The sequence below is a fragment of the Sphaerodactylus townsendi genome, linkage group LG06, assembly GCF_021028975.2.
Source record: "Sphaerodactylus townsendi isolate TG3544 linkage group LG06, MPM_Stown_v2.3, whole genome shotgun sequence".
Taxonomy (NCBI): domain Eukaryota; kingdom Metazoa; phylum Chordata; class Lepidosauria; order Squamata; family Sphaerodactylidae; genus Sphaerodactylus; species Sphaerodactylus townsendi.
The window spans coordinates 90609806-90637708 of NC_059430.1; the positions used below are offsets into that span (position 1 = coordinate 90609806).

The 27903-nt window shown below is 41.2% G+C and overlaps 3 protein-coding genes across 4 annotated transcripts in view; 2 read left to right on the forward strand and 1 right to left on the reverse strand.

Annotated features, from left to right (window-relative positions):
• DCLRE1C (DNA cross-link repair 1C) overlaps positions 1 to 3316 on the forward strand; it is a 20088-nt gene extending 16772 nt beyond the window's left edge. For both annotated transcript variants that reach the window (XM_048499698.1, XM_048499699.1), the window contains one exon: positions 110 to 3316. In XM_048499698.1, the coding sequence (XP_048355655.1) occupies positions 110 to 1095 (986 nt within the window). In that variant the 3' untranslated portion in view covers positions 1096 to 3316. The remainder of the gene's footprint in view (positions 1 to 109) is intronic.
• Positions 3227 to 18584, reverse strand: HSPA14 (heat shock protein family A (Hsp70) member 14). Its single transcript, XM_048499700.1, has 14 exons — positions 18465 to 18584; positions 16868 to 16948; positions 16703 to 16785; positions 16227 to 16275; positions 15017 to 15110; positions 14836 to 14926; positions 14345 to 14449; positions 13048 to 13209; positions 12330 to 12485; positions 9520 to 9622; positions 6569 to 6784; positions 6020 to 6193; positions 4493 to 4560; positions 3227 to 3680 (listed from the first exon to the last, which is right to left on the reverse strand). The coding sequence occupies exons 1-14, from the start codon at positions 18519 to 18521 to the stop codon at positions 3602 to 3604; spliced, it is 1518 nt and encodes a 505-aa protein (XP_048355657.1). The 5' UTR covers positions 18522 to 18584; the 3' UTR covers positions 3227 to 3601.
• Positions 18585 to 18769: 185 nt separating this feature from the next.
• On the forward strand, positions 18770 to 27323 carry CDNF (cerebral dopamine neurotrophic factor). Its single transcript, XM_048500935.1, has 4 exons — positions 18770 to 18940; positions 23892 to 24019; positions 24170 to 24311; positions 26304 to 27323. Exons 1-4 carry the CDS (start codon positions 18826 to 18828, stop codon positions 26480 to 26482), a joined length of 564 nt encoding a protein of 187 aa, XP_048356892.1. The 5' UTR covers positions 18770 to 18825; the 3' UTR covers positions 26483 to 27323.
• Positions 27324 to 27903: the final 580 nt, after the last annotated feature.

Below are 27903 nucleotides of genomic sequence, written 5' to 3' on the forward strand. Positions count from 1 at the left end.
GGGTACAAGCCAGGAAACCATATACCACAACAGTTTGGGTGCATGTATAGACTGGTTCAAAGTTTTCTTGCCACCTTTAAATTTCAGGTTACTTTGTGTGTGTTTGCAGATGATGACAATGGTGATGAACTGTTTGACGCAGATTTGGTTTCTAGTGGACACAAGATTCCTAAACTGGAGCCAGAGTCTGTGTCCTTGCAGAATCAACCTCCTCCTGAAAACTCTCAGGAGAACACTCAGGCAACAAACTACAAGGCAACTGCCACGCCTACATCTTTCCAGGTGGATTTTGTAGAGTGTGAGGAATCCAATGATGAAGGTGAGGAAGAGGAGGAGGAAGAGGAAACTGGGAAAAAGAGAGTTCTAGCTGAAGTTCCACCTCATGCTGCAGACTCCACTACTGCCTTGAAGGATCTTGTAGGATTGGTTCCTTTAGTGCCTGCCTGTGAGCAAAGAGGGGCCCGGCAAGAGGCTAACAAGGTGCTGCCAAAATGGGATGCCTTCTTTAAGCGAACTGTGGAAGATTCAGATGCCTCCGAACACGAAGACTCCTGTTTGCCTACCACAGATTCAGGCGAACCCCAGTCCCCACGTCTGTTCAGCGATGAGGAAGAATTTAGCGACTCAACTCACATTTCTTCCCAAACTTCTTCTCAGTCCACCCACATTTCCGAACAAGGCAGTCAGGGCTGGGAAAGCCAGGGGGATACCATTCTCATCTCCTCTCAAGAGCAAAAGAAGCTTGATTTTAGCTCTCTTAAGAGGGCAGAAGGCAGAGACATGTTCTACACCTCTCATTGCTCTACTGGGGAAAACAGAACAGGCACACAGAGCTGCATACCTTTGGACTATGGCACATCTTGTATAAAGGACTTTAATGGTGAATGTAGTGCCAGAGCCCAGGAGGGGGCTACAGCAGTGCCTACTTTGAGAAACTCTGTGCAGCTTCAGTCAATTAGTGAGAGGGGCAGCTTCCAAGAGAGGTCAGTGGCACTCAGTCATGAGGCCCACACAAGCTTTCAGACCTCTTCGGACTTTGAAATCCCTTCTAGCCTTGACACAAAGGTCTCCGAGCCAAACAAATTGTGTAGCTGATGCACAAGAGGGGAAGTGCTGCATTGATTGGGGGGGGGGGGGGGTAGGAAGGGGTTGACTGTCAACTTGTTTCTGTTATTAGTAGAGAAGTCCTTTTGAATCTCGTCACACTAGTGACCCATGCTTAATTTAAACTGGTACACTGAAGCTGTCTCGTTAACTGAACTTTTCTGTTTTTCTGCTGTGCATTCCAAGTTGCTCTTTGCTTTTACAATCAGTGTTGGAAAATTTAGCCAGTGCTGCATAATTCACTTGTCTTGTTTTATGTTTCCAAACTATAGGATAGCTACAGCAAAAGTCAATGTTAAGCAAATATGTAGTTGACAGTGCAATTTCACAGAATGACAGAAGAGTTGAAGTAACAGGTTTTACCTTTTATAAAATTATCTTTTTAAAAAAATATATCTAGATGTTCAATGGTGGTTTCCCGCTGTTCCTACTGCAGCCCTCACAGGAGCCCAGTAATACTGAATAGTGGCAGCAGGTTGATTGTTATTCAATGTGACCTGAGGCCATGTTCTCACATGGTCCACTCTTTTTCCTGGCTTTCACAGCTTGTATATTGTTGTACATTCTTTAAAACTGAATAGGTTACTGATGAAGGCAGAATCAAAACCTTTACAGTGCTGTCTGTCTTGCTTATAAATTCCAGGGGGTGAAGGGAGGCAGCACATCCTCCTAGGCTTTTACTGAATGCAGTATTTAGAGGGGCTTATTATTTAGTCACACATGTGGCTGTAGGATTTAATCATATTCCACATGATTTGAAAATAGCCATAAAGGCTGATGAATAGCCACCCCCTTTCTGCTGGCTTAAAGGGCATGCAAGGAAACAAAGATGGATATGAGAGGAAGTAATAGAGAATTTTTACTTTATTGTCACTTAGTTGTAACACCAGTTCTAATAACACAACTCACATCCTTCGGTCAGCCTTTCTGAAGCTATGTCTTTAGCAGCCTGGCTTAATGTTGGCCTCCGGTTTCTCTTTCTGGTTTCCAGCAGGCCTCAGGCCACCAACACTGGTAATGTTTACAGTTCTAGGTTTGTATTCATTTCCCCTGAAGCAATTTGCAAAACTGCCAGAAATGTCATTATCATGTAATGATGTTGTAGAATGGTAATTACCAGCTGGAATGGAGAGAGAGAATGAGCTAGAATAGAAGAAAATGTTGCTGCTGCAGGTGAGGAATATTAGTTTAGCTGATGAAGGACATTACAGGATGGCTGCTTTTTCCAATCAACCTGCCTGTCTTCCTCCCACATGACTTGTGCTAGGAAAAACCTTTTTAATGGTTTGGCAGGAAACTACCCAGTGAGAGCTGGCTTTGAAATACAGCTGTTGGATTCAAGGAGGGACAGGGAGAACATTAAAAGGTTTTATGGAAAATCTAGTCTAAGGACTACCCAATTTTCCTGTTCCTTCTTGAATCTGAACTTCATGGGAATTTATGCAGATACTACCTTTCAAAGTCAGGTGCCAGTGGTGAGTCACAATTGTGTACTTAATTCCTTGCAAATCCTTTTGTAGTTGCACAAGAATGGTATGAAGTTAGGAGCCACTGTCATGACAACCATCACCCCACCACAAAACAACAAAAAGATTTTTGGTACAAGAATCTCGGTGTGGCTGTGCTGGAGCTTGCCCCACACTTGGCAGACTTGGCAAGAAGTAGCTCAGAGAGAACTGAACAGGCTGCCAGTGAGGAAAGCAATCTGACTCTAAGCACAAAAAACTAGAACAGGCTGTTGTCCACCTGGGAGGAACAAAAGAGCTTGGAGTAGCCCACACCTGCAGCAAGGGCAGCAGGATAGATAATGGGGTGGTGACAGAATGGAGCCAGGAGTGAAAACGTGTATAGGTACCCTTAGGTTTTTCTGATACCACTAGGAAAAATATGCACACTCAGCCTAGGCCCGTGGTGGCGAACCTTTGGCACTCCAGATGTTATGGACTACAATTCCCATCAGCCCCTGCCAGCGGGCCTAGGAGAAAGTATAGACACTGGAGAGTCTTCACCTGTGTAGCTTACCTAACCTGGGCAGGGGCAGACTGAAAGTTCAGCAGATCCCATGCCAAAGGCCAATGAGGCCTGAAGAGGGCACTCATAAGTCATATCAAGGATGAAGTAGTAAAAAATTCAAGTATTTTATTAATACTCCCTTATACAAGTGTTGATGCATGTTGCTAATGAAATAAATCCATTTTGACAGTACCAGAAATAGCAAAATGTGCCTTAAGGATGTCCTACTCTTGGTTTTGCAAACTCTATGAAGTTGATTTATGTTCAAAAGTAGCCACATGAGGCTCATATCTGAATTGTCTTTCTGGTTCCTGGTACTGAATACTCATCTGCAATCAGTTGCTTCTTCAGAAGACAATTATTTGATCTTCCCATTGTCTAGATATTGTTTGTCAGTCCTTTTTAGTATTGTAAATGACAGCTTTCAATCAAAGGTCTTTTAGAACAGTTTCAATTGCGGGTAACAAAAAAAAATTCAAATAGATTATGTTGCCACATCCATTGTGATACCTTCACATTTTCCAGTATGTTGATCTGTGCAGGTAACATGTAAGGATCCATCCCTAAATAAGAGAGATGTTTATAATGTTAAAAAAATCTAATGCCTAGGAAATCCTGTTGTGTATGTATAAGAGTTTTGATTACACATCTGAGTGCCAAACTGGACAAGGAACATATAAAGAGGACTCATACTTCAAAAATGAAGTTGTGATGTAGAAAACAGTACCCTTCCCCAAGCCACCTTGAAAGTTTTACTTAAGCATGCAAAGGTCCCGGACAAATTGACTCCTAGTATGGTATCTGAAAGCTGCAAGGAAGCTTGTTTCTCCTGGTAACCAACTGAGAAACTGTAGCTTAGATCTAAAGTAGTATTTCTTGGGACAGAAAGACTTCTGCTTGCAAAGGGTGACTTTTTCCACACATACGCCTCCAATTCCAAATGCCACCTGAAATGCTGTTCCTTAGATCTCATCCCCCACAATTTAGTGCTATAGAAGAAGCCAGAAGTAAAAAAAACCCCAGCCCTCCTTGGTTGGAGTCCTTAGCCCATAGCACTGGTGTTCTGGAGCCATGCCTATGTATCTTTTGTATGTAAGTGAAAAAGGAAGGGTTCTAGTATAAAAGAAAACAACTATGTTCCATGTTTATATCAAATAGGGTGATTGTAAATTATATCTAGCAACTCCAGTGTCAATTGTAGAATTATGCAGAAAAGCACCAGCAGTTTTTCTCTACTTAATTAACATGTGTAGTATTCAATTCACCAAAGTTATTATTTCAAACAAGTACGAATAAAAAAATTCCAATTTCTGTAAAATATATGTTCGTATAAAGTTGTGTTACTGGATCACAGAATATTTTGGTTTCACAGTACCTTTTCATTGTAAGCACAGTTAGTATGTCATGCAAGCCTTCTTTCACATCTAAATCCTGGAGTACAATCTGTTCAAACAAGAAAGCCCCCTATATTTATATCTGTTTAATGTGTTTAGCAAAAAGAATATCACATACTATAGAAATGCATTGGCAATCAGATTCAGAATCACTTTGTTTTTATTCAGTTTGCTCTCCATTTTCATGTGTGAAAATACACCCATATAAAATTCAGATGCCACAGAAGTCCACAGTGATTTTCAGGAAAAGAGTTTTTTTTAAAAAAAAAAAACTTGCCATGAAAGTCCATAATCTAGGGTTAGATGAATGCTCATTAGTTTCTACATTTATTACAGGGACAAAGATTGGTAAATGGGAAAAAATCAGTCAACATGACCAAACTTGTTCATTAAAGAGCCTCATTAAGAGACACTTCTCCTATACTTGTCTCACTCAAAGATAGAACCACAGTGTTGAATTAATTCACAGCCACTTCTGGACCTACCTAAGGTGGTAGCCATCTTAGGGGACAAGGAAAAGACAGAATTGGAAGGTTTGGATTTGAAAAATTGATCGGTAGAGATGAAGGTAACCTCAAGTAGCATGCAGTCAAAACTGCTGTGACAGAACAAAGGCATTCCAGAGATAGAGGTGTTTTTAACCCACAATGGCCATTTTGGAACAATTGGAGGGGGGGGCTAACATTTCAAAACAACAATCAGTGGGGGAGAATCCTTAGGGGCAACTGAGCATAATGCAGTTGAAACCACTGTGACAACCCAAGGGATTCCAGAGATACAGGTGGTTTTATCCGTGGCAGCCATTTTAATATTGGGACTTTTTCTCTACAGCGGAAACACATTACTTCCACTTCCTCTGAACAAAGCAGAACCGCATTTTAATCTTTTGGTGGGACAAAGTATAGTGACATGGAAACCACTCTCACAGAGCATTGCCAATATGAAAACCGATTGTATGATGGTATCATGTCGCCAAAATCATACTACACAGCTCTTTTTTGCCAGAATTAACCTCCATCCCATTTCTTGAGGGACAATACTAGCACAGAGAGGAGGTGAAGCATGAGTGTGTGTCCCCCCCCCCCCCCCCCCCCCCGTGGCCTGGGCACTTAAGAAGGAACTATGTATACTACAGTGGCTTCCAGGCCACTGAAAAAGATACAAAATATTTAAAAATACTTTTTTTTACTGTGAGTTGCCCTGTGAGCCCTAAAAGCCTGAGTATGGGGTTTGTTTTAAAAATAAACACCATTCAGCTTTTACATGTGGAAACTTTGATAAAGATCACATGGTAACTACTGTTCACTTCAAAGCTGCCACCTTATTTTTCACAGTAGCAAAGCAATTATTTCACCAGTCATAATTTATTACATAAACCCTATTCAATACAATAGCTTATTCAATACATTTTGTGGAGCTTCTGCAAGAATGATGATTTTAACAGGGAAAAGGTTTTAATAGTCTGTTCAGTATGCAAATAAATATACTTTCTACTGGTACTTGCTCACCTGTGCAAATTTGTCATCCTCTTTTATGGGACTTTTTTCCAAAGATTCGTAAAATTCTACAAAAATGGAGGAGTTGTTTCCTGGAGCTTGTAAAATATGTTGCCTTCGAGCTGGCAAAGGAGTTCCTGACGGCAATGCCACCACAAATTTATCAGTACCTGACTCATCAACTGTCTGCGAAAACAGAGATTTGTAGTCTCAGCACTTCAGACAGAAGGACACCAAATCTCAAGTCATTACTGTCTATTCCAGAACAAAGGAAAAGTAATACTTTTACAATCAGCACAATGATCCTTCATAAAACAAAGATCAGATTGCAAATGCCTGAACAGATCCATACTAACTTAATACTACTAATTAAAAAAACATTAATCAGATATTATGGTTCAGCTGAACCTCAGTTCAGGCATGGTTTTAAAAAAAAAAACTAATACACATCCTTGCCCAATACTCCAAAAGAAAGAAAAGTAGAAATTCTCAGGATATTTCATTATAGCAAGCAAAGCCAAGATCTTCACTTAAAAGGCCATAAAAAAATCTCAGGCTTACCTTGACCAAGATATCTTTGGTAGAACATTCAACAGACAGTGTCTCACTGTCTAAGAAGAGATTCTCTCTTCCTAACAAGATCCCAGCTTCTATGGCAGCCCCAATGGGAATGACTTCATCTGGTGGTATAGAATTCAGCAGTTCAACTGTGGGGAATAGGTCTTTGATCAACTGTTGTAATTTGGGAATACGAGCAGATCCACCACAGAGAACGATCTAAGGGATAAAGAAAAATTAACAGGACAATATCGAAGCTTTTAGACTTTCCTGCAAGTTTATATTGGAGCAGATTTTCGAACCGGGAAAAAAAAATCTTCCTGAAACACAATACTAATCACATCTTTTATCCAAATCATCTTGGGAGAAGGTGGGAAGTATTCTAAGTGCTCTTTAATGAAGCTGCCAACAGATTCCATTGTGATGGGTGAAGCGCAGAAATGTGCCCTAGATACACTGCAACTAATAAGAACATTGTTTTGAATCAGTCAATAGGAGCTGTTGGCTGAGTTAACATCTGACAGGGAGCTTAAAGTAAAGTTCTCAAGGGTGGAGTGAGAAGAGTTAGTCTAACCGGAGCAGCAATTAAAGATCTAAGGGGATTTCAGAGATTTAGCTAAGTTGCCCTACCTGAATGTACTGAAGCATTACAGGAGGCCAGCAGAGTTTTCCTGGGTTATACAACTTAGTTGCAGCAAAATGCTATGATGTTACAAAGCTACCTGAGTGTGTTTTCTTTAGGCATATATTTTGTAAAACCTAACCATCTCACGCTTCCCAGTTAAGTGTTGATATTTACCTTCGGCTGCAGGTTTGTTTTGGAAATAAACTTTGGTTTTGTTCATAGTGTGCATCATTTGCCAATCAAAGCATGGATGGGTTTATACTCAGACCCAGATCCATCTTCCTTTGAATCTTCTTTTTAATTTCCTTTCAATAACACAGGTGCAATGGTGGTATGGCAGAAAACATATTGTTACAGAAAGGAAATTCCTGTGAGACAGTGGCTAGACCCCAGGAAATCTGTCACAGTTTGGTGGCACTGAGAGTGGGAAGGTTTTAGTGAATTCTTGTCAAAGTTGACCATAGCATGATGCCTTAGAACACCCATGATGTCCTGACTTCTTTTTTTAAAAAGGCAAAATCAAATAGAGGAGCAAAAAAACTGAAATGATGCCCAAAAACTTGATTTTTAAAATCACTGGTTGTTCTTTAAAACCTGCCACATTTTGCTGGATAGATATGCTTTTTAAAAAACACACACACACAAAAAGGACACAATGCACTGTCCCCTTTTTATTCTGTTAAATAATCCTATTTAAGGGATTCCTCCCATTTTCTGGTGGACTAAAGGCTAGCAATCAAGATAACTGGATAGCTCAATGGCTTCCGAGTTCCTGGTCTGACTAGCCTCCCCAAAAGGGGCACCCGTAACACTGTGATATAAAATTTATTTTCTTTTTTAAGTTTAAAAAATAATTTTATTTCACACAAAATTAAAAATTTACATATATTACCACATACTTGTCGAACAAAATATACATTTTTGTTATTCCTCTATTGGGAATACTTCATTACAATTTTAAACTTTGTGGTCTTCAGTTGACTTCACCATCCGTTTTGCATAATTCCTATGCCTTGTTCTTAAACTGGAAACTTAAAATTTTTATGCTACGGCTAATTTTTATAATACAATATTACCAACACCAGTTTTACTACCTTAACTCTCGTTTAAATTAATACCAATAAATTTCTTAATCATTCAGTTTAAAATAAATCTTCTATCTAGCTTATATAATATTGTTAAATTCATATGATCCTTCTTTCTATGACAGACTAAGCTTGAATTTACCCCCAAAAAAAGTTTGCAGAAGTTCCCAAATCTTCTCTTGTTTTTGATCACTCTCATTCTGTAATTTCTTTTTAACTGACAGCATAAAGTGACAAGAGAAAGTCCCGAAGGAAATTTTTGCTTTTTGTAAGAAAACAACCCCCGAAATCAATTTACTTTTTCAAAAATTACCATAGGGGAGCCCAATATAGTGGGGTAGGTGGGAAATTATATTGAGATGGGAAGTTTTTTTGAATAAACACACATTCAAGGACTGCACATTTAGAAACCAATCCCCCCATTTCTGGATAACATTAGTTATAGATCACACCCCGAATATTGCCACAAACAGCTTGAAGCTCATCAAAAAAACAATGGATCAAAGGCTGTTACCCTTGAAGAGTTACTAGGGTTTAAAGATTACTAGTCTGCTTTGTTTATACATAACTGTATTTGCCATGTGTGGCATACTAATGACTTGGAAGAAAACACAAGCAAGAAGCATGTTCAGGTCATTTAAAAACAAAAATCTAATTACCCAGGAGAAAATCTCACTAAACAGAGCCGTTGAGCCAAGTGTCTACTTATAAGCTCACAGAACTGCATAATCATTGGTCAATTAATCAGGACTACATTCTTCCTACTCACACTATATAAATGAGACAGTGTTCTTATAAAATTAAGTGAGAGGAACAATAGACCCAGTCTACCAAGGATATGAGAGATTTGTCTCAGTTGGCACCTGGGCACCAGGCACCAACCACCTTGAGCATATTGAAGTTTTAAAGGTAAAGACAGTCACCTGTGCAAGCACCGAATCATTACTGACCCATGGGGTGACGTATCACAATGTTTACTAGGCAGGCTATTTTTGCACGAGGGGTTGCCACTGCTTCCCCAGCTGCTACACTATACCTTAATCAAGGTGGGAACTCATTTTACTGACCTTGGAAGAATAACAGGTTGAGTCAACCTTGAGCCAGCTACTTGAAACCAACTTCTGTCGGGATCAAACTCAAGTTGTGAGCAGAGCTTTGACTGCAGTACCACAGTTTACCGCTTTGCGACAGAGGGCTCCTATTCCAGTGTATTAGGAACAACAACAACAAAAATCCAGGATTACCTTACTGATATCATCTGCTGCCAGCCCAACTTGGTCCAAGAGTTTTTTTATGGCGTCTATGCATTTGTTAAAGAGTGCAGAACAAATCAGTTCAAATCTGGCCCTGTTGTATATTTTAAAAAGATGAAGAAAAAGAAGGAAGACTTAAATACATTTTCTTCCTGAGGGAAAAGTTTATCTGGGAGGTCAGCTGGACATCTGGTGTAGCTAATTCAGCACAAGATGAGACCTGAAATGCAGCATGAAGAGCAGGCTTAAAGAGCTCTGACCTTAGTAGCCAAACACAAGAACTATTTCTCTACACTGCAACACCATGCCACCTTAGCTGTTCCAAGTTTGTACGACCACATAAGGGGCTCTACTGTCCCTCTTGTAAACATATCTTCCTGCGAGGCCAATTGCTTACACTGGTAATTAGCATACTGCAGAGCAAACAGAATACATGTTAGTCACTGTTTTGGCTATCACACTAGTGCAGGGGTAGGGAACCTGCGGCTCTCCAGATGTTCAGGAACTACAATTCCCATCAGCCCCTACCAGCATGGCCAATTGGCCATGCTGACAGAGGCTGATGGGAATTGTAGTTCCTGAACATCTGGAGAGCCGCAGGTTCCCTACCCCTGCACTAGTGTGTACACTAGATCACATGAACGGAAGTAGTTGTATGGATGTTTTGTATTAAAAAGAGAAAAACTGATGGCTTCAATCAGCACATGAACCAACTTTAAATCCAGGATCCATCACATTATATGTTCATTTCAATAAGACTTGAGTGGCCAGAAGATAGTTGCACTTAACTGTAGTTCAGAGTTTTCTTCTAGGCTGGAACACATCAGAACTGTGCAGGCCAGCTCTTTGGAAGATCCTTCCAACTCTAACTCTTTAAATAACTGTACCAGGGGTGAGGGGCTTCCCTTTAAAGTGCTCCAGATGCCATTTTCGCACATAAACAATGAAGTGTTTTGAGTGGGGCACCCTTTCCCTCAGTTCTCCTGAAATGCCACAAGCCCTAGGCTAACAGCTGATCAAGAAATACAGATCTAACTAACTGTGTGGCAGGAGGAAGGGAATGTGTGCCTGCACAGAACACAACCCAGTGAACAGCAATTACAGGTAACTGTTTTCATAATTGGTCTTCGGTGCAATCCCATGCTGGGAAGCTAACAAGCTACTACCCCCACAAAGGCACTGAAAAAGAGAATGCAAACTCACTTTGCCCATTGATCTCTCCCTTCTTGCACAGAGAGCAGTGCTTCACAAGTGTATCCAAAGATTACTATGTCACTACCCTGGAAATATCAGCCAATGGAACACCTCACACAAATGTAGCCAATGAAGCCTGTTCCCTTGTGCAGTGTGCAAGGATCTGGAGGGAGCAGGGAAGTCCTGTAAGTTGTGGGGACAATCCTCTTGGATAAAATTTGTGAAGAAGCAGCCTTCCCTTTGGATGGGCCTGAATGAAAAATAAATCATTGTGGAACCCTTTGAAAGGATTCTGTCCTTTTAAGATAAAACAATAAGGGTCTCCTAATACTCGAGGTATGTAAAGTTTGTTCAGCGGTAGAGGTGGCAATCTGAAAAATACCAGACATGTGATACTTTGTGAAAAATAGAATCTAGAGACCACCTTGGGTAAAAATTGTAGACTATGTCTCAGATACCTTCCCATCATAAAACTTGATGAAAGGAGGATTTGCTCTTAAGGTAGCTAGCTCACCCACCTTTTTCATTGATGTTATAGTCACTAGGAACAACTCTTGAGGGACAGTATGGACAGAGGGCAGAAAGTCAGTAGCTCAAAGGGAGCTAATGTAAAATTACTGATAGGGACCAGTGAGATACTATGGGGGTCCTTGGAGGATAAAGGTTGAGGAATCCCTTCAGAAACAACTTGGAATAGAAAAGGGAAAACAGTGTTCTGTCCTCTACAAGGGAATGTGATGTAAATATTGCAGCCATATTGCGCTTTAAATGACGAAAGGGCTGAATTCAATGACTATAAAGAAAAGAAACATTCAAATACCAATGGAAAAGGGCAGGTTGTGCAGAAACTTATTAGCCCAGGTAGAAAACATCCCAATTTTTGAATATACTAAAGTCTTTTCATCAGCCTGTAAGCATTAAGAAATCTAAAAGCAAAGGATGAGAAACCAAGTTGTTAAACAGCTTCTTTTTGATGACACACAACCCTTCTGAATAGTAAATCTGGGATCCGAGGAAGTTGTATATTCCTGCCCCATCTAAGTTGCTGAATAATCAGTTAGAAAAGGCCTTTTCCCAGAGGATAGCTTTTAAGTGTGAGGCATGGTCAATTCAGGACTTAGGGGTGAACAGGTGGGAGTGTTTGAATTCTGCCACATGGTACAACTCACCAAAACATGATAAATATTAATCTATCCTCACTATTTTTTAAAGTAATGCCTTCAGGGTCATGAAGAAGGGCAAAGAAAAAGATTGACAAATAATGGCTCAGCAACAGAGAAAGAAGAATTCAGAGATGAAAACTCAATCTTCATGTTGGGGTAGCAAAGAATGAACTGAGGAAAGGGGGCACCTCCTCTAAGAGCATCTGGAACCCCTCCCCCTGATAGAGCCTGAAAGATCTTCTGCACAGCTAGCCTGCACAGCTTCAATGTGGGACTGCCCCAAAGACCAATAAACATTAGAAAGACAACTGCAAGACTGAACATAAGCAATCGGATTCAAATTTGTAAAACCAATGAATAATTTGATTAAATGGTAGCATACTACATACTCACTAGAAACAAAAGTTTAGAATAGTTTTTTCCTCAAGGAACAGTTACCCTTACCTGGAAACATTACAGTCAAAATCTATTCCATCATAGAGAGAGTCAACAAAGCAGTTTGCACTTCCCAGCGTTGACAGCGCATGCTTTGCCACTTCAGCACTGTTCATCAGCTTCATCATGGCCCTCGAGTTCCCTCTCACATCATACTTATAAGACCTAAGTTTTCAAAAAAGTAATTACCAACTGCAGATAAAAAATACACTCAGCAATATATTAGTAATCATTAGCCTCATTGATCAGTTAAACATCCAAAGGTAGGTACAGCAGAACCTGACTGCAAATCCTTTTGCTGGAATGTGACTCTAATTATGCATTATAACAGTGCATAATGTACACATAATGGAGTGAACAGTAAGACATTTCAGCCTTACAAAGAAGTTTCACGGGAGTTACTAGCCTGTCTGCTCACTCTTGATTATGAAAGGAGGCTTGAATGAAAGAAATTTTTTTGAGAAGCTTCCCCTCCTGGTTGCCCAAAGGCCATTCTTACATGCCATAGGCCAGTGGCTGTTTACAAGTCTGTAACTTTCTCTAGTCAATCAAATAGGGTACACTGCACTTGCAACAGCCAGTATTTGAATACAGTCAAATTTAAAAACTGATCTTCAATGAAACTCACTAGGTGACATCGTACAGGCACTCTCCTGACAGTTCTAAAAGAGAAATCGTTTCAGACTTTGGTTCAGTTCCATGTTATCTTAAAGCCAGGAGAACTTACCTTTGAAATTCGGAAGCCAGATGCTGGGCTACGGCTTCCGTGAAACAGATTCCACCTATGCTATCATCTGTGTTAGTAGAGAGAACGTGGTACAGTCCACTGTTGACTTCTATAACAGTGATAGAGAGGGATGCTCCTCCAAGTTTGTAAACTAACACGTTGCTTCAACAGCAAAAATTAAAAAGCAAGATTAATGAGGTTAATGAGACATGAGTATTATACTACAGCCCTTTATCATAACAATAAACCCTTTAAAACACTTATAACAAGTTTGGTTAAGGCTGAGGTTTCAGTTACCTGCCACTACCACTTAGCTTTGAATCCCAAGTTTAAAAATTCAGTAACGTAAATTTTGTAATTAGAACTGTAATCTTCTTACTGCCATTTGAACCAATCAGCATTTAATAAACTGATACCAACATATATTCTACCCATGTTCATAATGAGTTCTGAGCATCGCATTTCCACAGATCAATTCTCTGCGTACAGCAGCAGGAGGGGGTGGGATGCCACAATTCTACTGAATACAGCAAGGGTGATCTGTGAGCCAGGTTTCAAACACATTGATGTAAGACTATTGGGTAACAGGGTGCAATGTTTAAAGCCATGGGTTCTGAAGCTGGACCCCAACTGGAACAATTTCAATGGCCAAACCAGACTACAACAGTATCTGAACCTTAGATATACCATGTTTCCCCGAAAATAAGACAAGGACTTATTGGGGCTTATCTTCAGGGGATGTCTTATTTTTTCCCATGATTTTGCGCAACCCACAAGACCAGATCAGATGCACCAGGGAATATGTAACTAGGGCTTATTTTCGGGGTAGGTCTTATTTTCAGGCAAACAGGGTAGTTGGGTTCTGCTGAAGCCAAGGGTGGGTGGTACATTCTGAAGTGGCAAAGTTGTGAATTCTAAGGTTTTTATTCCAATGAGGCTTGAAGAACTAGGGCCCCTTCCGCACACACAAAATAATGCGTTTTCAAACCACTTTCACAACTGTTTGCAAGTGGATTTTGCTATTCCACACAGCTTCAAAGAGCACTGAAAGCAGTTTGAAAGTGCATTATTCTGCATGTGCGGAATGAGCCTAGGATAATACTACAGGAGCACAAGCATCCATTATCTTAACCAACCATAATTCCATTTTTCCTCTTTGCTACATTTAATTTTTCTCATTTCTCACTGTGAAAATTAAATGAAACTACTCTAAGCCTTTCATATAATTCAAAGCATTTTAAAAATATAGTATGTATCAAATAGTAATGCTATTTGTTTGAGAACTATAAATCATTACCTTTTTCCATTGGGTGAGTCTTGCCCAATTCCATATGCCAAAAGAGCGGCAGATGGTTCATGGATTAGCCTTAGAACATTCAGCCCAGCTGACACAGCAGCTTCTCTGCGACAGATACAATGGTCAAGAGATTGGCATTTAATTTCCAGCTATTGTCTTGTCTCAATACAGAACAGAAAAATGCTCTGTCATGAATGGGTAGAACTGAACCCAAACAAACCTGCCTCAACGAACTTATACACCAGTTCAAGGCATGCTTAAATAGCCATAGGTGTAAAACAAATGAACTGAAACTAGATAAAGCATAAAATCACCATAAAGACAGATATGGAAGCAAAAGCTACTGACCCACTCTAAGCAACCTAGTGTATATAATGTTTGAGAGTTGGGATTCAGAATCTAAATCTCCCATGCCCAAAGCCAATGTCTCTTATAGCTAAAATTCCTGCAGACACATTTAATCCATACACCCCCACAAAGGACATTCTTACCCAAGAACATTCTTCTGTTTCTCTCCAAAATCAAAAGGCACCGTAATAACTGTGTCATTGACATCAGCACCCAAAGCAGACTGAGCTGTTTCTACATATTAAAAACAAACCCACAGTGTTATAAGAGCAAAGCCATCGTTTCAAATGAGGAAGTGTCAAATGTGGAATGTTAGTTTTTTACCTTTCATTTTCCTGAAGATCAGTTTTGCAACTTCCTCAGGAGAAACAAGTTTGCCATCTATTTCATAATGAAGTTTACCAGTCTTTTCAATGACCTACAAATGAGGACAAACCAAAGACAATTCTCAAAGGGCCCACAAAAAGATCTGTTAAAAACGGCCGCATATGTTTATTCATGTCTCTGCACAATTCACAAATGAAGCGGGAGGTAGATCCTCCACATTCAGAGGCATGACTGGGGAAGGTCTCAGCCTCTACCGCCTGTTGTTGGCCTTCCAGAATAACTGGGTGGCCACTGTGAGAAACTGGATGCTGGACTAAATGGACCACTTGGCTGATCCAGCAGGCCTCTTTCTTATCTTCTTAGATAATGCAGAAAAGAAGATAATGCAGAGAGCTTTTGCTCAACTACTGCCCCATGCTCCTTTTCATGTCAGAAATTATTCTCCAACTATGAATACCTCACAAGATCAACAAGATATTCTGAAGTAGCAGCAGCAGGTATTTGGGACAAGCAACCTAACACAGTGATCGCCCAACTATAAAGTTCTTCCTCCACTGACTCTTGACAATTCCTGTTTTTGGGAAAGAAGCTTAAGTTCCAGTTTTCTGTGAGGCTTTCTAGATATTAAATGGGCACTTTGGGGAGTTATTATCAGTATTACTTTATTGATGCATTTGTTTTAATGATTTTACCCTGAATTGTGCTTTGTGTATTTGCCTGTATTTTGTATTTGCCAAAACAGCCTTCATGCACATATGCAAGGAAGGAACATATGCAAGAAAGGAACACAGCCTTCATGCACATATGCAAGCTTACTATGAACACCCTGCAGTATGGGGTTAATCCTCCCACTTCCTCCAGTTTCCCCCTATACTAGCTGAACTATGTTCAGAAAAATTCCTCTCACTTCAAAGGCTATTCTGCAAGTAGCCTTACTGGCTCAGAGCAGGCAGGCAGAAGTAACCCATTTCAGCAGGAAACCTTTAATCGCCAATGGATAACTGACATTTACTAAAACAAGCCACAGAACCTTCCAAAAGCAAGGGCAAATAAATGCTTCTTAGCCCACAAGTATCTGAAACAAGTCTTGTAATTGTGAAAAAATGAGTTCTGATGCTGTGTATAGGATGCCAAAAGCACAAATGAACTTATCCTATTCATGGGGGGAAAGTATAAAATAGACTAATCATTTCTTTTATTTTCTTACCGAACATTTACTTTCCGCAATGTACTTCTGAGCTTGCAACTCACCAGGGCTGTCAAAAGAAGAGAATGGAAAAGACTGCTCAAAAGGGATCACATAATATTTTGTGCTCGCATTCTTATTTCATATGAATCACCCCGCACAAAGTCTTAGTTCTGCTAAGGTCCAAATTCAAAGCCTTATTTATACATTAAGGTACAGGACCTACTTCTGGACTTTGCTTCTTACTTGTGAAAAACAGAAAAAAAAAGAACCAAACCAAAGCAAATCCCATTTCAGACAATCATGTTGACCTCCTCTGGTCCCATTTAGCTCTCTCATTTAAACAACAGCTGCTTAATGACTGTGCTGCATGGGAAAATATTTTACTCAGACTTATTTCCACATCTTATCACACTGGAAAGAACAGCTCATTTTTTATTCAGCATCTTCAAACCTACAGAAAACCCCCAGAGGAAGTTCACTGTGGCTTCACTGACCTTCTCCCAAGAATTTGCTTCACTTTCACTACAGTGTTCGAAAGATTTCTTACTCTGTTTTGTTTAGCTGCCAACCCAACAACCTGCAAGAGCAAAATAATATAATCAAAAAACAAACATACTACAATCTTCTTCCTCATGTTCCATTAAGGAAAGGAAAATTACCTCTTCATTTTCTGAATACGCAACCACAGCAGGAGTAACTCTGTCACCTGCATCGTTGGCAACAACATCTGCACGACCATCCTGAAGAAATATACAACCAGTTTATTATCAGTATCAATCACAAAGGAAAGAAACATAATCTTATTTATTACAGCCTGCATGCCCCTTTTAACATTTTTTGCACTGGGTCAGGTCTTGGCTGCCAACCGAGGGCATGTTCTATTTCTAGACTGGGCGAAGACAAAATCATATGTTTCTAATTTACATTAAAAACACTTACAGCCCAATCCAGATTGGAGAAGAGGGCAGAAGGGGCTGTGGGAATAGTGCAGGTTCCGTGCATTTTTACAAAACAGATAATTAAATCTCCAATAGTCAATGAGAGGCCTTGCTCAAAGCAAAGATGGAGACATACAGTATCTCTACTAACAGTAATAGCCAGTACTCTAATTTACATATTATCTCCATATATATCCCAGATATTTTAGAGTCTTAATCAAAGTACCATTAGCAATATTTTTGTCCCTTTTGCTTTCATTTTGGCAGTCTCATGTTAATAAAAATTACATATATGAGCCATTATTACATATGGTTATTTAATATTTATATAAAAGGTCTGTAAAAATGTGCACGTAACAATACAAATATGTGTGTAATGTTTGTTCCTGTCTTGTGGCTCTCAAACATCTGAATACATGTAATTATTTGTATGCGATTATTCTATGTGGCTCTTACGTTAAGCAACTTTGGGCACCCCTGGTGTAAACTGAAGTTTCATACTCTGTAACCCTTGCAGCCCACCCAATAAACTTTAACCACTGTGTTTTTCAATTGTGTCTGGGAGGGTCATTCCTCATGGGGGGCCAAGAGGGAACCTTAAAGGCAAGATACCACCGATGTGCGATGCAATCCACACAGTGGATAACTTTCTGCCTCTGTGTGCCATTGCTCCTTCTGCATGGACAGACCTAGGGGTGCCATTCATTCTGTCACTGGGGCTGGGCTGCTGTGTAGGGGGCTGGGGGCACCCATATCAAGAATGGGTGACTCTGTGTGAACAGCCTCCATGGTTCCTGGGAGAAACTGTGCAGAGTGGTGGTGGTGGAGTTGCGAGGGAGGAACAGACAGAGAGGAAAAGCTTCCACTCTTTTTCTGCAATGGGAAGCTTGGCTCGACATTTCAAGGGTCTCCAGGATCTTCAATTCCATTTTGGTAAGCTAACGAGAGCTCAGAGTGAGAAAAAAACATGGATTTTGGCACAGGGGACTTCTCCAAATCATTAGTTGTCGATTTACAGTGAGAATGTCGCTACTTAGAAGCAGGGAAAGACACTGGACTGCAAACTTTTCTCCTAACAGACTATCCTTCCGCTCCCAGGAAGTTGAACATATAAGAGACCCAAAAACCACGTGTTTTATTATCCCTAACGCGCCAACTTTCTACTTGCAGGTAGCACCGTACGCAACAGGCCAAGACCACTTCCTCTATGCAAGACATAGGACTGTGCATCCCAGCAGCTACATTATGTCCTCATCCACTCCATATATAGCCCAACCGCAATGTTAATATTTCCCTGCTCCGCTGTCGCCAAACTCACCTTATAAACGGCGACGCAGGCGCAGGTGCTCCCCAGGTGGACGCCGATGGCCGCCATGACACCTCAACTTCCTCAAGGGCTACGCCATGCTGTCTCCCTTCCACCCAATGGCCTAAGAACTCAGCAACGGCCAATCAACAGCGACTTCATTCGACCAATCAAAAGAGAGCAAGACGTAGCGTCATAAAGTGTATTAACCAAGGTAGGCTGGGAAGAGGGCAGGGTTTTAAGGGGCGGTTGGGTTGGCTCGGGGGCGTTTCGGAAGGGGGCGCGGCCCGAATTTGATCCCAGTTAGGGGCGGGGCTTCGGCTGACGGCCACGAGCGGCACCGGTATTTGTGGAGGCTTCTGCGCTGCAAATTATGGTGCAAATTTGGCGCGCGTGGCGCTGCTCCTGGGTCGCCCTGGCGCTGGCCGCGATGAACCTGGCGGGCTGCTTCCTCCAGAGGGCCGGGGGTGCGGAAGCCCAGTGTGAAGGTGAGGGGCCCGCTTGTATCCCTGCACCTGTTGCTCCTCGCGGGACCATCTGCGGCTATAATTAGCCAGGCGCATGTTATTCACAAGGGCCCCGCTCTCTTACACAGCACCCTTTTAGCTCGAGCCTTCGTCGTTCTCCGGCGAGAGCTCCCCGGTCCTGCAAAGGGGGGTGGGGGTTCTACTAACAATTTCTGCGTGAGTTTTGGCAAGTTAGGCGGGGCTGGCTCCCTCCCTCCCTTCAGCTGGGCTTTTCTGTGCAATGACTGTAGCAAGAAACTGACTCGCACGTGGATGTGCAAAATGCAACGAGGAGGAGAAAGTCGCTAGAGATGTTTCTCCCTCTCCCATAGCACTGGAGTTGTGGGGCACCGAGTGAAGGTGACAGGGCAGAAAATATTTCTTTGCTCAACGGGGAGCTAAATTGTGGGAATCACTGCCAGGGGGCGTAGCGACCGCCCACTATCATAAATGATTTTAAAAGGCAGAAATGATTTTATATGGCAGAATCCCCCTGCCCTAGATAGGCCAGGTTAACTGGATCTTGTCAGAACTCAGAAGCTATGCAGGGTCCGCCCTGGTTAGTATTTGGATGGGAGACAACAAGGAATACCATCTATTCCTTGAAAAACCTCTGGCATCCCCATAAATTGGCTGTGACTTAACAGCATTTTCTACCGTCCATAACAGAAACAAAATAATTTGAATTTCAATACAGCTACAACATAAAACAACTACCAATTATTAATTGTGGTTACGCAGAATGTTCCTGAGCATACCCATTCAGAGCGTTGAAAGAGTTTTTGGGTTGCTCATTTGTTTCAAGGCACAATTCAAAGTGCAGGATCTTACCTTCAAAGCCCTAAATGGTTTGGGGCCAGATTACATGAAGGACCAGCTCCTCCCATATTGTCGATCCTTCCAATTAGAATCTGCCTCTCAAGCTCTGCTCTCTGTTCCCGCACATAAAGAGGAGAAATGAGTGGCTGGCCACCAGAACCAAGGCTTTTTTAGTAGCAGCATCTTGCTTGTGGAATGCCCTTCTCTATGAGGTTTGCTTGCCAACTATATTGCTTTCTTTTAGGTGCTGGGTCATAATGTTCCTGTTCTCCCCGGCTTTTAACTTAGGGATTCTTATAACACTATTATAGTCTGCTTTTAGTGTGAAAACTGTTATTCTAAGCTGTTCAACAATCTATGCTTTTAGATTGTGGCTGGGTTTGTAAAGCTGACTGTTAATGCTGGATTTTAATTAATTTTTCATGTTTTGTTTGTATTATGCTTTATTTTGTAAGCTGCCTCCGACAGATTTCCTGGAAAGGCAACATAACAATTTGCTGAATAAATAACAAATAAATAAAATCCTACGGTGTTCAGTGGGTCTTACTACTAGCTAATGAGTGATCGTAACCAGTGTCTAGAATTTACTAAGAATGTTGGATCTTGAATGTTGACTGAAATACTCTCTTATTGCCTATAGATGGCATAAGAATATCACAGAATCACCTTCTGTCATCCTTTGTATAAACTGTTAATTTATTGATTAAAACTTCATATTCTTCCTTTCCTTGTGGTTCAACGTGGCTTTGTGAAAAATGTAGTAGGCTTTTCAGCAACACTTATTTTCACATTCAGTGTTGGCCCCGGTGAAATTATGTAGTCCTTTAAAAATAAATAGCGTTGGGAAAACCTGTGCTTTCATTCACAAAGTCTCTTTGTCTGCTGTGGCAAAATCAAGGATTAACACATTTAAATGATCATCAGCTAGCACCCATGCTGTCAAGTGTGTAAAGGATACCCACATAGTATTGTATTGTCCACTCAGACTGGCAGCAGCTCTCTAAGGTATCAGGCAGAGGTCTTAATGTCAAATTCCTTAAAACAGGAGAAGCTGAGGATAGAACCCAGGACCTTCTACATGCCATGCAGATGCTCTGCCGTTGTGCCACAGCCCCCCGCCCCCCGTGAAAATGATGACAGTGAAGATGATGGCTAGAAAATGATGACAGTGAAGATGATGGCTATGGGGCACATGGGAAAGTGTAGGGAGACTGATAGATCATGTTTGTAAAATGGGATTAAAAGGTGAACAGGCTTACATCATACTTGAATCTGTCAGAGTTCATCTTCTAAGGGTCAACAAGCCAACAGATATAAATAATTCCACGCATGGCCAACTTTAGCTGCTTGGTGTTAAATTTTCATGATGTGGAAGGGACTTAATTGCATTTATAAGAACAGTTCCAACCAAAGTCTCTATTCAAGCCAGAACTAATGGATATAGTATGGAAATAAGTTATATAAGCCTGAAAATCTTTATATAGTTTTACATTGTCAAATACTGGGGTAATTCAGGATTCCATTAAGGGAAGCTGCATTGCTTTACAAAAAAAGTATTCACAAAGCTTGGCTTCCAGAGCTACAAAACAAAGCAATCTCATTAGCTTAATAAAAATAAATCTTCAGTGCTGTTGCCCAAAACTGACTTCCAGAATGAACCAGAACCAATCACAGTTTTCCAGCTGATGACCCAATCCGGGGGGAAGGTGCAAAAATGGCATCTGGGATTGGTTCAGCACTGCACTGGTGTGTTTGCCCCCTCTGCTGGCATAAAAGGCACCCACGTTGGCGGAGAGAGCAAAGACCCCGGTATCTAGGCGCCTCACAGCTCCGCAGCAGCCAAACATAGAAGTGGGTGCCATGGCGGAACTACACTGGCATCCAAACAGTAAATTCTCAGGGTGGAGCCAAATTTAGTCAGCTTCCACCAGGGCTTTCAATCCAGGAATACCTCAGCATGAGCTTTGGGTTTACACCACCCGCTTCGTTCAGCCCTATGGACGGCTTTTCAGGCAGCTGTGTTTTTTCTTTTTTACTACCTCCCCACACTGCCTGGAAGTCCTCTGGAGGTGATGATGCAGTGGCACCATCCCCAGTTGCTGGAGCCCCATGGATTGGGCTGCCATTGTACAGACTACATTTGAACAAATACTGAGGAAAATCCAATAGAACTGTTGAAAGGATATCTGATATTCCCACATACTCCTTTGAACTTTTTCAATGTTCTACATAAGCATGTTTCATTAACTAAGAATGCAAAAATAATCCCTTACAGGAAATAGAACCTTTGCAGACTGAAATATGTCACATCACATAATTATCAAAGTGAAACTGATCGAGAGCAGCACTTTTGAAAAGCAAGTTATTTTGTGTCCATCTTACCCATTACAGAAGTAACAGGTTGTTAGTATCAACAAGCATATACATTTGGAGATTTTTGCACTGGATATTATTCAAGGCTGGTTCTCCATCCATGCCAATCAAACACATTCTTGGGGCAGCACATTGAAGAGGATATTGATGCACTGCAGGGGCTCAGTGGTACAGGAAGGGACTGACAACCTTTCCAGGACCTGGGCTGTAGCAGACCAGGCCCAAACCAAACCCTAGAGATGATGATGTACCACAGTTGGACAACCAATATACCTGGAACTGGCTCTGACAATGTTCATAACTGATTCTTCTCCACTTCTCTGGAGTTCTTCCAGCCTGCCTTATGGATCATAGATTTCTATGCTGACCTCTTCCAGCATGACAAGGTTTGCCACATTGCCCCTGGCCACTGGTGGGGTAGGAGAGGGGTAGGGTTGCAATATCTAGGTTGGGAAACTCCTAGAGATTTGGGGATGAAACCTGAGGATGACAAGGGACATCAGTGGGCTGCAGTGCCATACCAATTCATCCTCCAAAGCTTCCATTTTCTCCGGGGAACTGATCTGTTTACTCTGGATATGAGCTGCAATTAATTACAAGGGATCATCAGGACCCACCTGGAGGCTGGCATCCCTAACCATGACACATTTATCAGATGGGTTTTTTTTCTTTATGAGCAAGTAAGAACCGTATACTGTTTCACTTTCTTCGATAGCTCATTACTTCTGCTGTAAGTAAAGTTAGGGGGAATTGACAAGCATGTTTTTCTATATAATTATTGCAATGCAAGTGGCTTTATACTGTGGCCTTGTTGCTTCCCAACACAGACCTTTAGCAGATGAAAGCTCAGTGTTCTACGATTTCCCCATTTCCCCCATAATGCAGTGTGAGCATGTTCCCTATGTTTGACTGACAACAACATATACATTCATTTGAGTGCAAGGGAGTCACAGGAGTCCACTGCAGAAGTAGGAAGCAAACGGAAGCATTGCAAAATAAACATTTTGCATCTTCTCCATTGTCCATTTTCAATTTCAACTTCTTCCAGAGGCCTTGAGTTCACAGGCAAGTTCTGCCCAGAAATTATCAGTTGAGAAATAGGATTATCTAATTCCCATGCCATGGCTTTGAGTGTACCCCATGCCAAAAGAAAAGGGGTCTCAGAGGGACACACTGCATGGGATCCAGATTAAGCTAGCAATTTCCACTGTTCCCTCTGCTGACTATCCTTAGTATCCCTTGTCCTCTAGGAACAGAATTTCATGGAGTTGAACAGGACCTCAATGGCAGAGAACTTTTGTTCTGTTGATAGACAATTTGGTCTGGATCTCTTATAGTCACTGATACGAGCTACAAGCACCCATCTCGGGATACAGAAATCTACCAATTCTACAATGGGTCAGTTTCCAGACAAAATACACTGCAAAGAGGGCAAGCCGGCTCTTTAATTTATTCATTCATTCATTCATTCATTCATTCATTCATTCATTCATTCATTCATTCATTCATTCATTCATTCATTCATTCCACTTTTATACCACCCTCCCCCAAAGGGCTCAGAAGAAGAAAGGGCTTTAAAAGAAGAAAGCCAATCTCTCCTTCAGAACAAAACATGTGATGTTACCTTTTTGATTTTTATGGAATACAAGTGGAATATTCTCTGCAGTCTACTTTGCACATTACTGTTTTATTCATGCATTCTGTGTATGTGTTTTAATGTTTTCCTTTCTCCCCATTACAGTTTGCCAACATTTTTTGGGCAGATTTTACAGTCATCTAAAAGAAAAGCATTCAGATTTCTCTGTGGCTTCTATAGAGAACGAACTAGTCAAAAGTTGTACGGAGGCAAAAGGAAAAGAAAATCGCCTGGTATGACTTCTCTCATCATTAGAAATGTTTGAGATGAAATGTCTCAAACCAGGAGAGCTTCGGCAGGAGTGGGGATAGGCTGGTAATCTTTTGCCCTTACCACGAACATCAAATTAGTGTTGACAGCAGGGCTCTCCTTTCTTTCTGTAGTGCTATTATATCGGAGCCACGAGCGATGCGGCTACCAAGATCATCAGTGAAGTCAGCCGCCCGATGAGTGCCCATATACCCGTGCCTAAAATCTGTGAGAAGCTGAAGAAAATAGACAATCAGATCTGTGAACTCAAATTTGGTATGCAGGACAGAACCACCACCAAGCCTGCCTGGCAGTCCAGTGATTCTCTGAGTTCATTATTGTATACCAGCAATTCTGCTGCTGGCTTGTGCATAGTGATCGCAGCACAATTGGGGCAAACACACATAGTTATGCTGTTTGTAATGACCACTTCTGACATCCATATATAATGATGTTCTTCTTGTGGAGCATTTGCCATGAGTAGCAGGTGCGGTTTTCTATATAGGCCTCTTCAAATAATCAATTTTTAAAATTGTTCTGGGCTTTTGTAGAACTTCCCTCTCCCTGCCCCCACCCTGCATCTTAGGGTGAAACCAAATATGACAGCATCCTCATGGCTGCCACAAGGACAACACTGCCCCCATTCTAATGGCATTTTAAAATGCCACAAAGGCCCAATCCTGATTAGGCTTGCAGCACTATGCTTCTTTCTCACACATCTTTTCAAGTGGGTGGATAGCCCACTTGGCTGTTTTGGCATTTGAAAAAGTGGAAGGGGAGACAGGAGTTCCATGCTGTGGATCTGGACAGGATTGGACCCTGAAGCATTTTAAAATTTCTTCAAAATGGAAGCAGTATCCTTATAGTGGCCATGAGAGCACCATTGCATTTTGTTTGGCTCTTAGCTATTTGTAACTAAAGCAAGTCTTTTAAAATGTTTTTTGAGTTCCACCTGTCAGTAAAAGCATGGTAGACACTTGATCCTGGCTTTTGCCAGATGATTCACCTGGACAACTGGTTTCACTTTACGCGAGAAATGGTATAGCATGCCTTTGGGTTAAACAGGTGTTTAAAATAAATTTAAAAATCTGAATGAGGGTTACTTTCCTTTGTCAAGCTTCTGCATTTTGGTATTGGTCACTGGTGTCAGTGTTTTCAAATTAACAGTTCAGAAAGGTTGCAATGATCACATGACATTCCTGACATTTTTGTAAGTAATTTTTATGCAGGAAGTAAAATGTCTACTGGTGAGTTTCCCTGTGCTGTTGTCCCTTGGCAGGTTGTAAACAGACAGGAAGTTAATGCCACTCCATCTGACCATCAAATGTAAACTGCAGGTTCAGGCAGCCTCAATTTGCACCAGAGCTGGGGGGGCAGGTCTAGTTATTCGAAATCAGGTACTCTCAGCTATTAGCATTTTACAGGAAATATCAGGTGGCCTTACAAAAGGTGAATTTTCTTTGTGCCTTCAACCATTCAGGAATTGAGTGCTGTAATAAACTGCCTTATGGATTTAGCCAGTCCACAGAAATGAAATATTTTTGAGGGGAGAAGTCCTTTTTGTAAAAGAAAATTACCCCAAATTGCCCCAATTCACTATCCTCAAGAAGATGAAGATATTGCTAAAGAAGTTTTAGGGTATCATCACAATCTGCTCAAGTAAGTTAAGCATTAAGGATTAAGTTTTCAGTACATTCACATTCTGGTCACCACCTTGAGAGGAAAAGGTACAAAACCAGGCAACAGAAGTGATCAAAGGATTGGGGCAACTAGCATGTGTGGAAAGGTAAAAGAATGTGGTTCAAGAGGGGATATGACAGAAGTCAACAAAATGATGCATGGGATGCAGAAACCAGAGAGACTTTTTTCCTTTCTACTTTCCCATAATATTACAGCTCAGGATACATCAATTGCATGGACAACGGATTCAGGGCAGGCAAGGGCAGTATTTCTTCAAATAACATAATTAAGCTGTGGAACTCACTGCCACGGTAGGCTTTAACAAGAAATAGATAAATTTGTGAAAGACTGATCTATCTAGAGCTGTTTGCTTATGACAGCTATACAGAACCTTTATATTGATAGGCTGTAGAACAATGCCAGTTTGTACAGATTGGCCACTATAGGAAACAATGTCATGGGAACTAGCAAGCCAGATAAGAAAGCCATCTTTTTAGATGAGCAATGGAAGGTGGGGTTTGAGGGTGGGAAACAAAAATAAAGAATGAAATAATTAGAGCATATTTCTCTGGGTATTTGTTTTTACAGAAAGAACCCTTGACTTAACATCAGTAGACCTCTCGAAGATGAGAGTGGCGGAGCTGAAGAAGATCCTGGATAGCTGGGGAGAAGTGTGTCGAGCATGCATTGAAAAAACAGACTTGGTGAACCTGATTAAAGAGCTGGCCCCAAAACACACAGCTCCAACTTCTAGAACTGACCTCTGATGGCATGTGAATCAAAGGAAGCACATGGTGACTTACAGCATTTAATTAATTCATGTATTTATTCAAGCACTGTAATGTGCTCAGAATGTAGTGGGGTGACCACAGCCTCATCTGGATGGTCCATGAAGGCAGATCATTGCAAACAGATGAAACCACTTGGTTTGTCCTCCATCTTGGATAATGACTTTGGGATGTGAGCGGGACAATAAAAAGTAGCAATAATTTCCATGAGGAGAATGATCCTGTAACTCGCTGAGGAAGTTGTTGAAGTGCTGATCAGTGAGGTTCCTGGTAGCCAGGAGTAAGCTGAGCTGACTTCCAATGCAGCTGGCAGAACTGCTGGGGTTGCCTGGTTGTGGCCTGGGTGCTGCTTCCCAGTTTAGAGCCAGTCAGGTCCTGTGGTGCTGCCAGTGTTGCTCAGTTTAATTCAGCTTGTTTAATTCAGCTCAGTTTAATTCAGCTTGTTCCTACAGATTTCAAATTTCATATCCCTAATGTTTTGATCCCCAAATCCCATTTTCACTTGGCTTCTCCTTTTTGCAAATTGAACCCCTGGTGTTTTATTTTGGGGTCCTTTTCATTTTCCTATCTTTGTTTTTTCCCCCCATTAAAATGATCTTCATCCTATATTCCTCTTACTGATTTTTTCCAGTAGGAAGTTCAAGTGTGTGACAGTCAGTGCTGAATAAAGCCATTACAAAATGTGCACAATTGTAGCAAGTGTACAAATGATCATACATGGTATTTTCTATCAGTCCCTAAATTTCTGTTTTGGTGTAAAGTGGAGATCCTTTCAATCAATTTGTTAACCACTTGGAGCAAACAATGTTTGGGAAAGCAAGATAGGGAAAAAATAAATATATAATAAAATAATGGGCTGAATTTGGCCTCTGTAATACTATGCACAGACATGCCAATTTCTCATCATTGAGTTGGAGCTCATGAATCTGTTTAACTAATGGTAGCACCTTCTTTACGTGTGCTGGAGGAAGGCAGCACTATCACCAGGACAGATCTGCAAGATTTAATTCAGCTTTGTACAGGGACAGGAAGCAAGTATCATTAGGTAATAGTTGAGTAACAAGACAATTTATCAGGTAACATGTTTGCTCAACAGCCAGTTAATCTTCCCAGAAGGACTGGCATGCAGTAGCTTGGAAGGCATTTCTGAAACAGACGGCATTCTGTGCTGCCAATGCTCTGCAGTAGTTCTGAGCAACTAATCTCCTCTTCCACATGCCATGACAGTGCTTGGCAAGAATCCAGAGCTCTTTATGCCTCCTGGTGTCATGTGAGGAGAAGAGATAGTCCATTGTCCACCTACAGTGAAACTGGTGATAAAAAAAGGAAGCCCTGAAACACTAGCTACTGTTAGCAGGAATTCAGCCATAGAGAGATGGTGTCAAGAGGACACAGGCTTG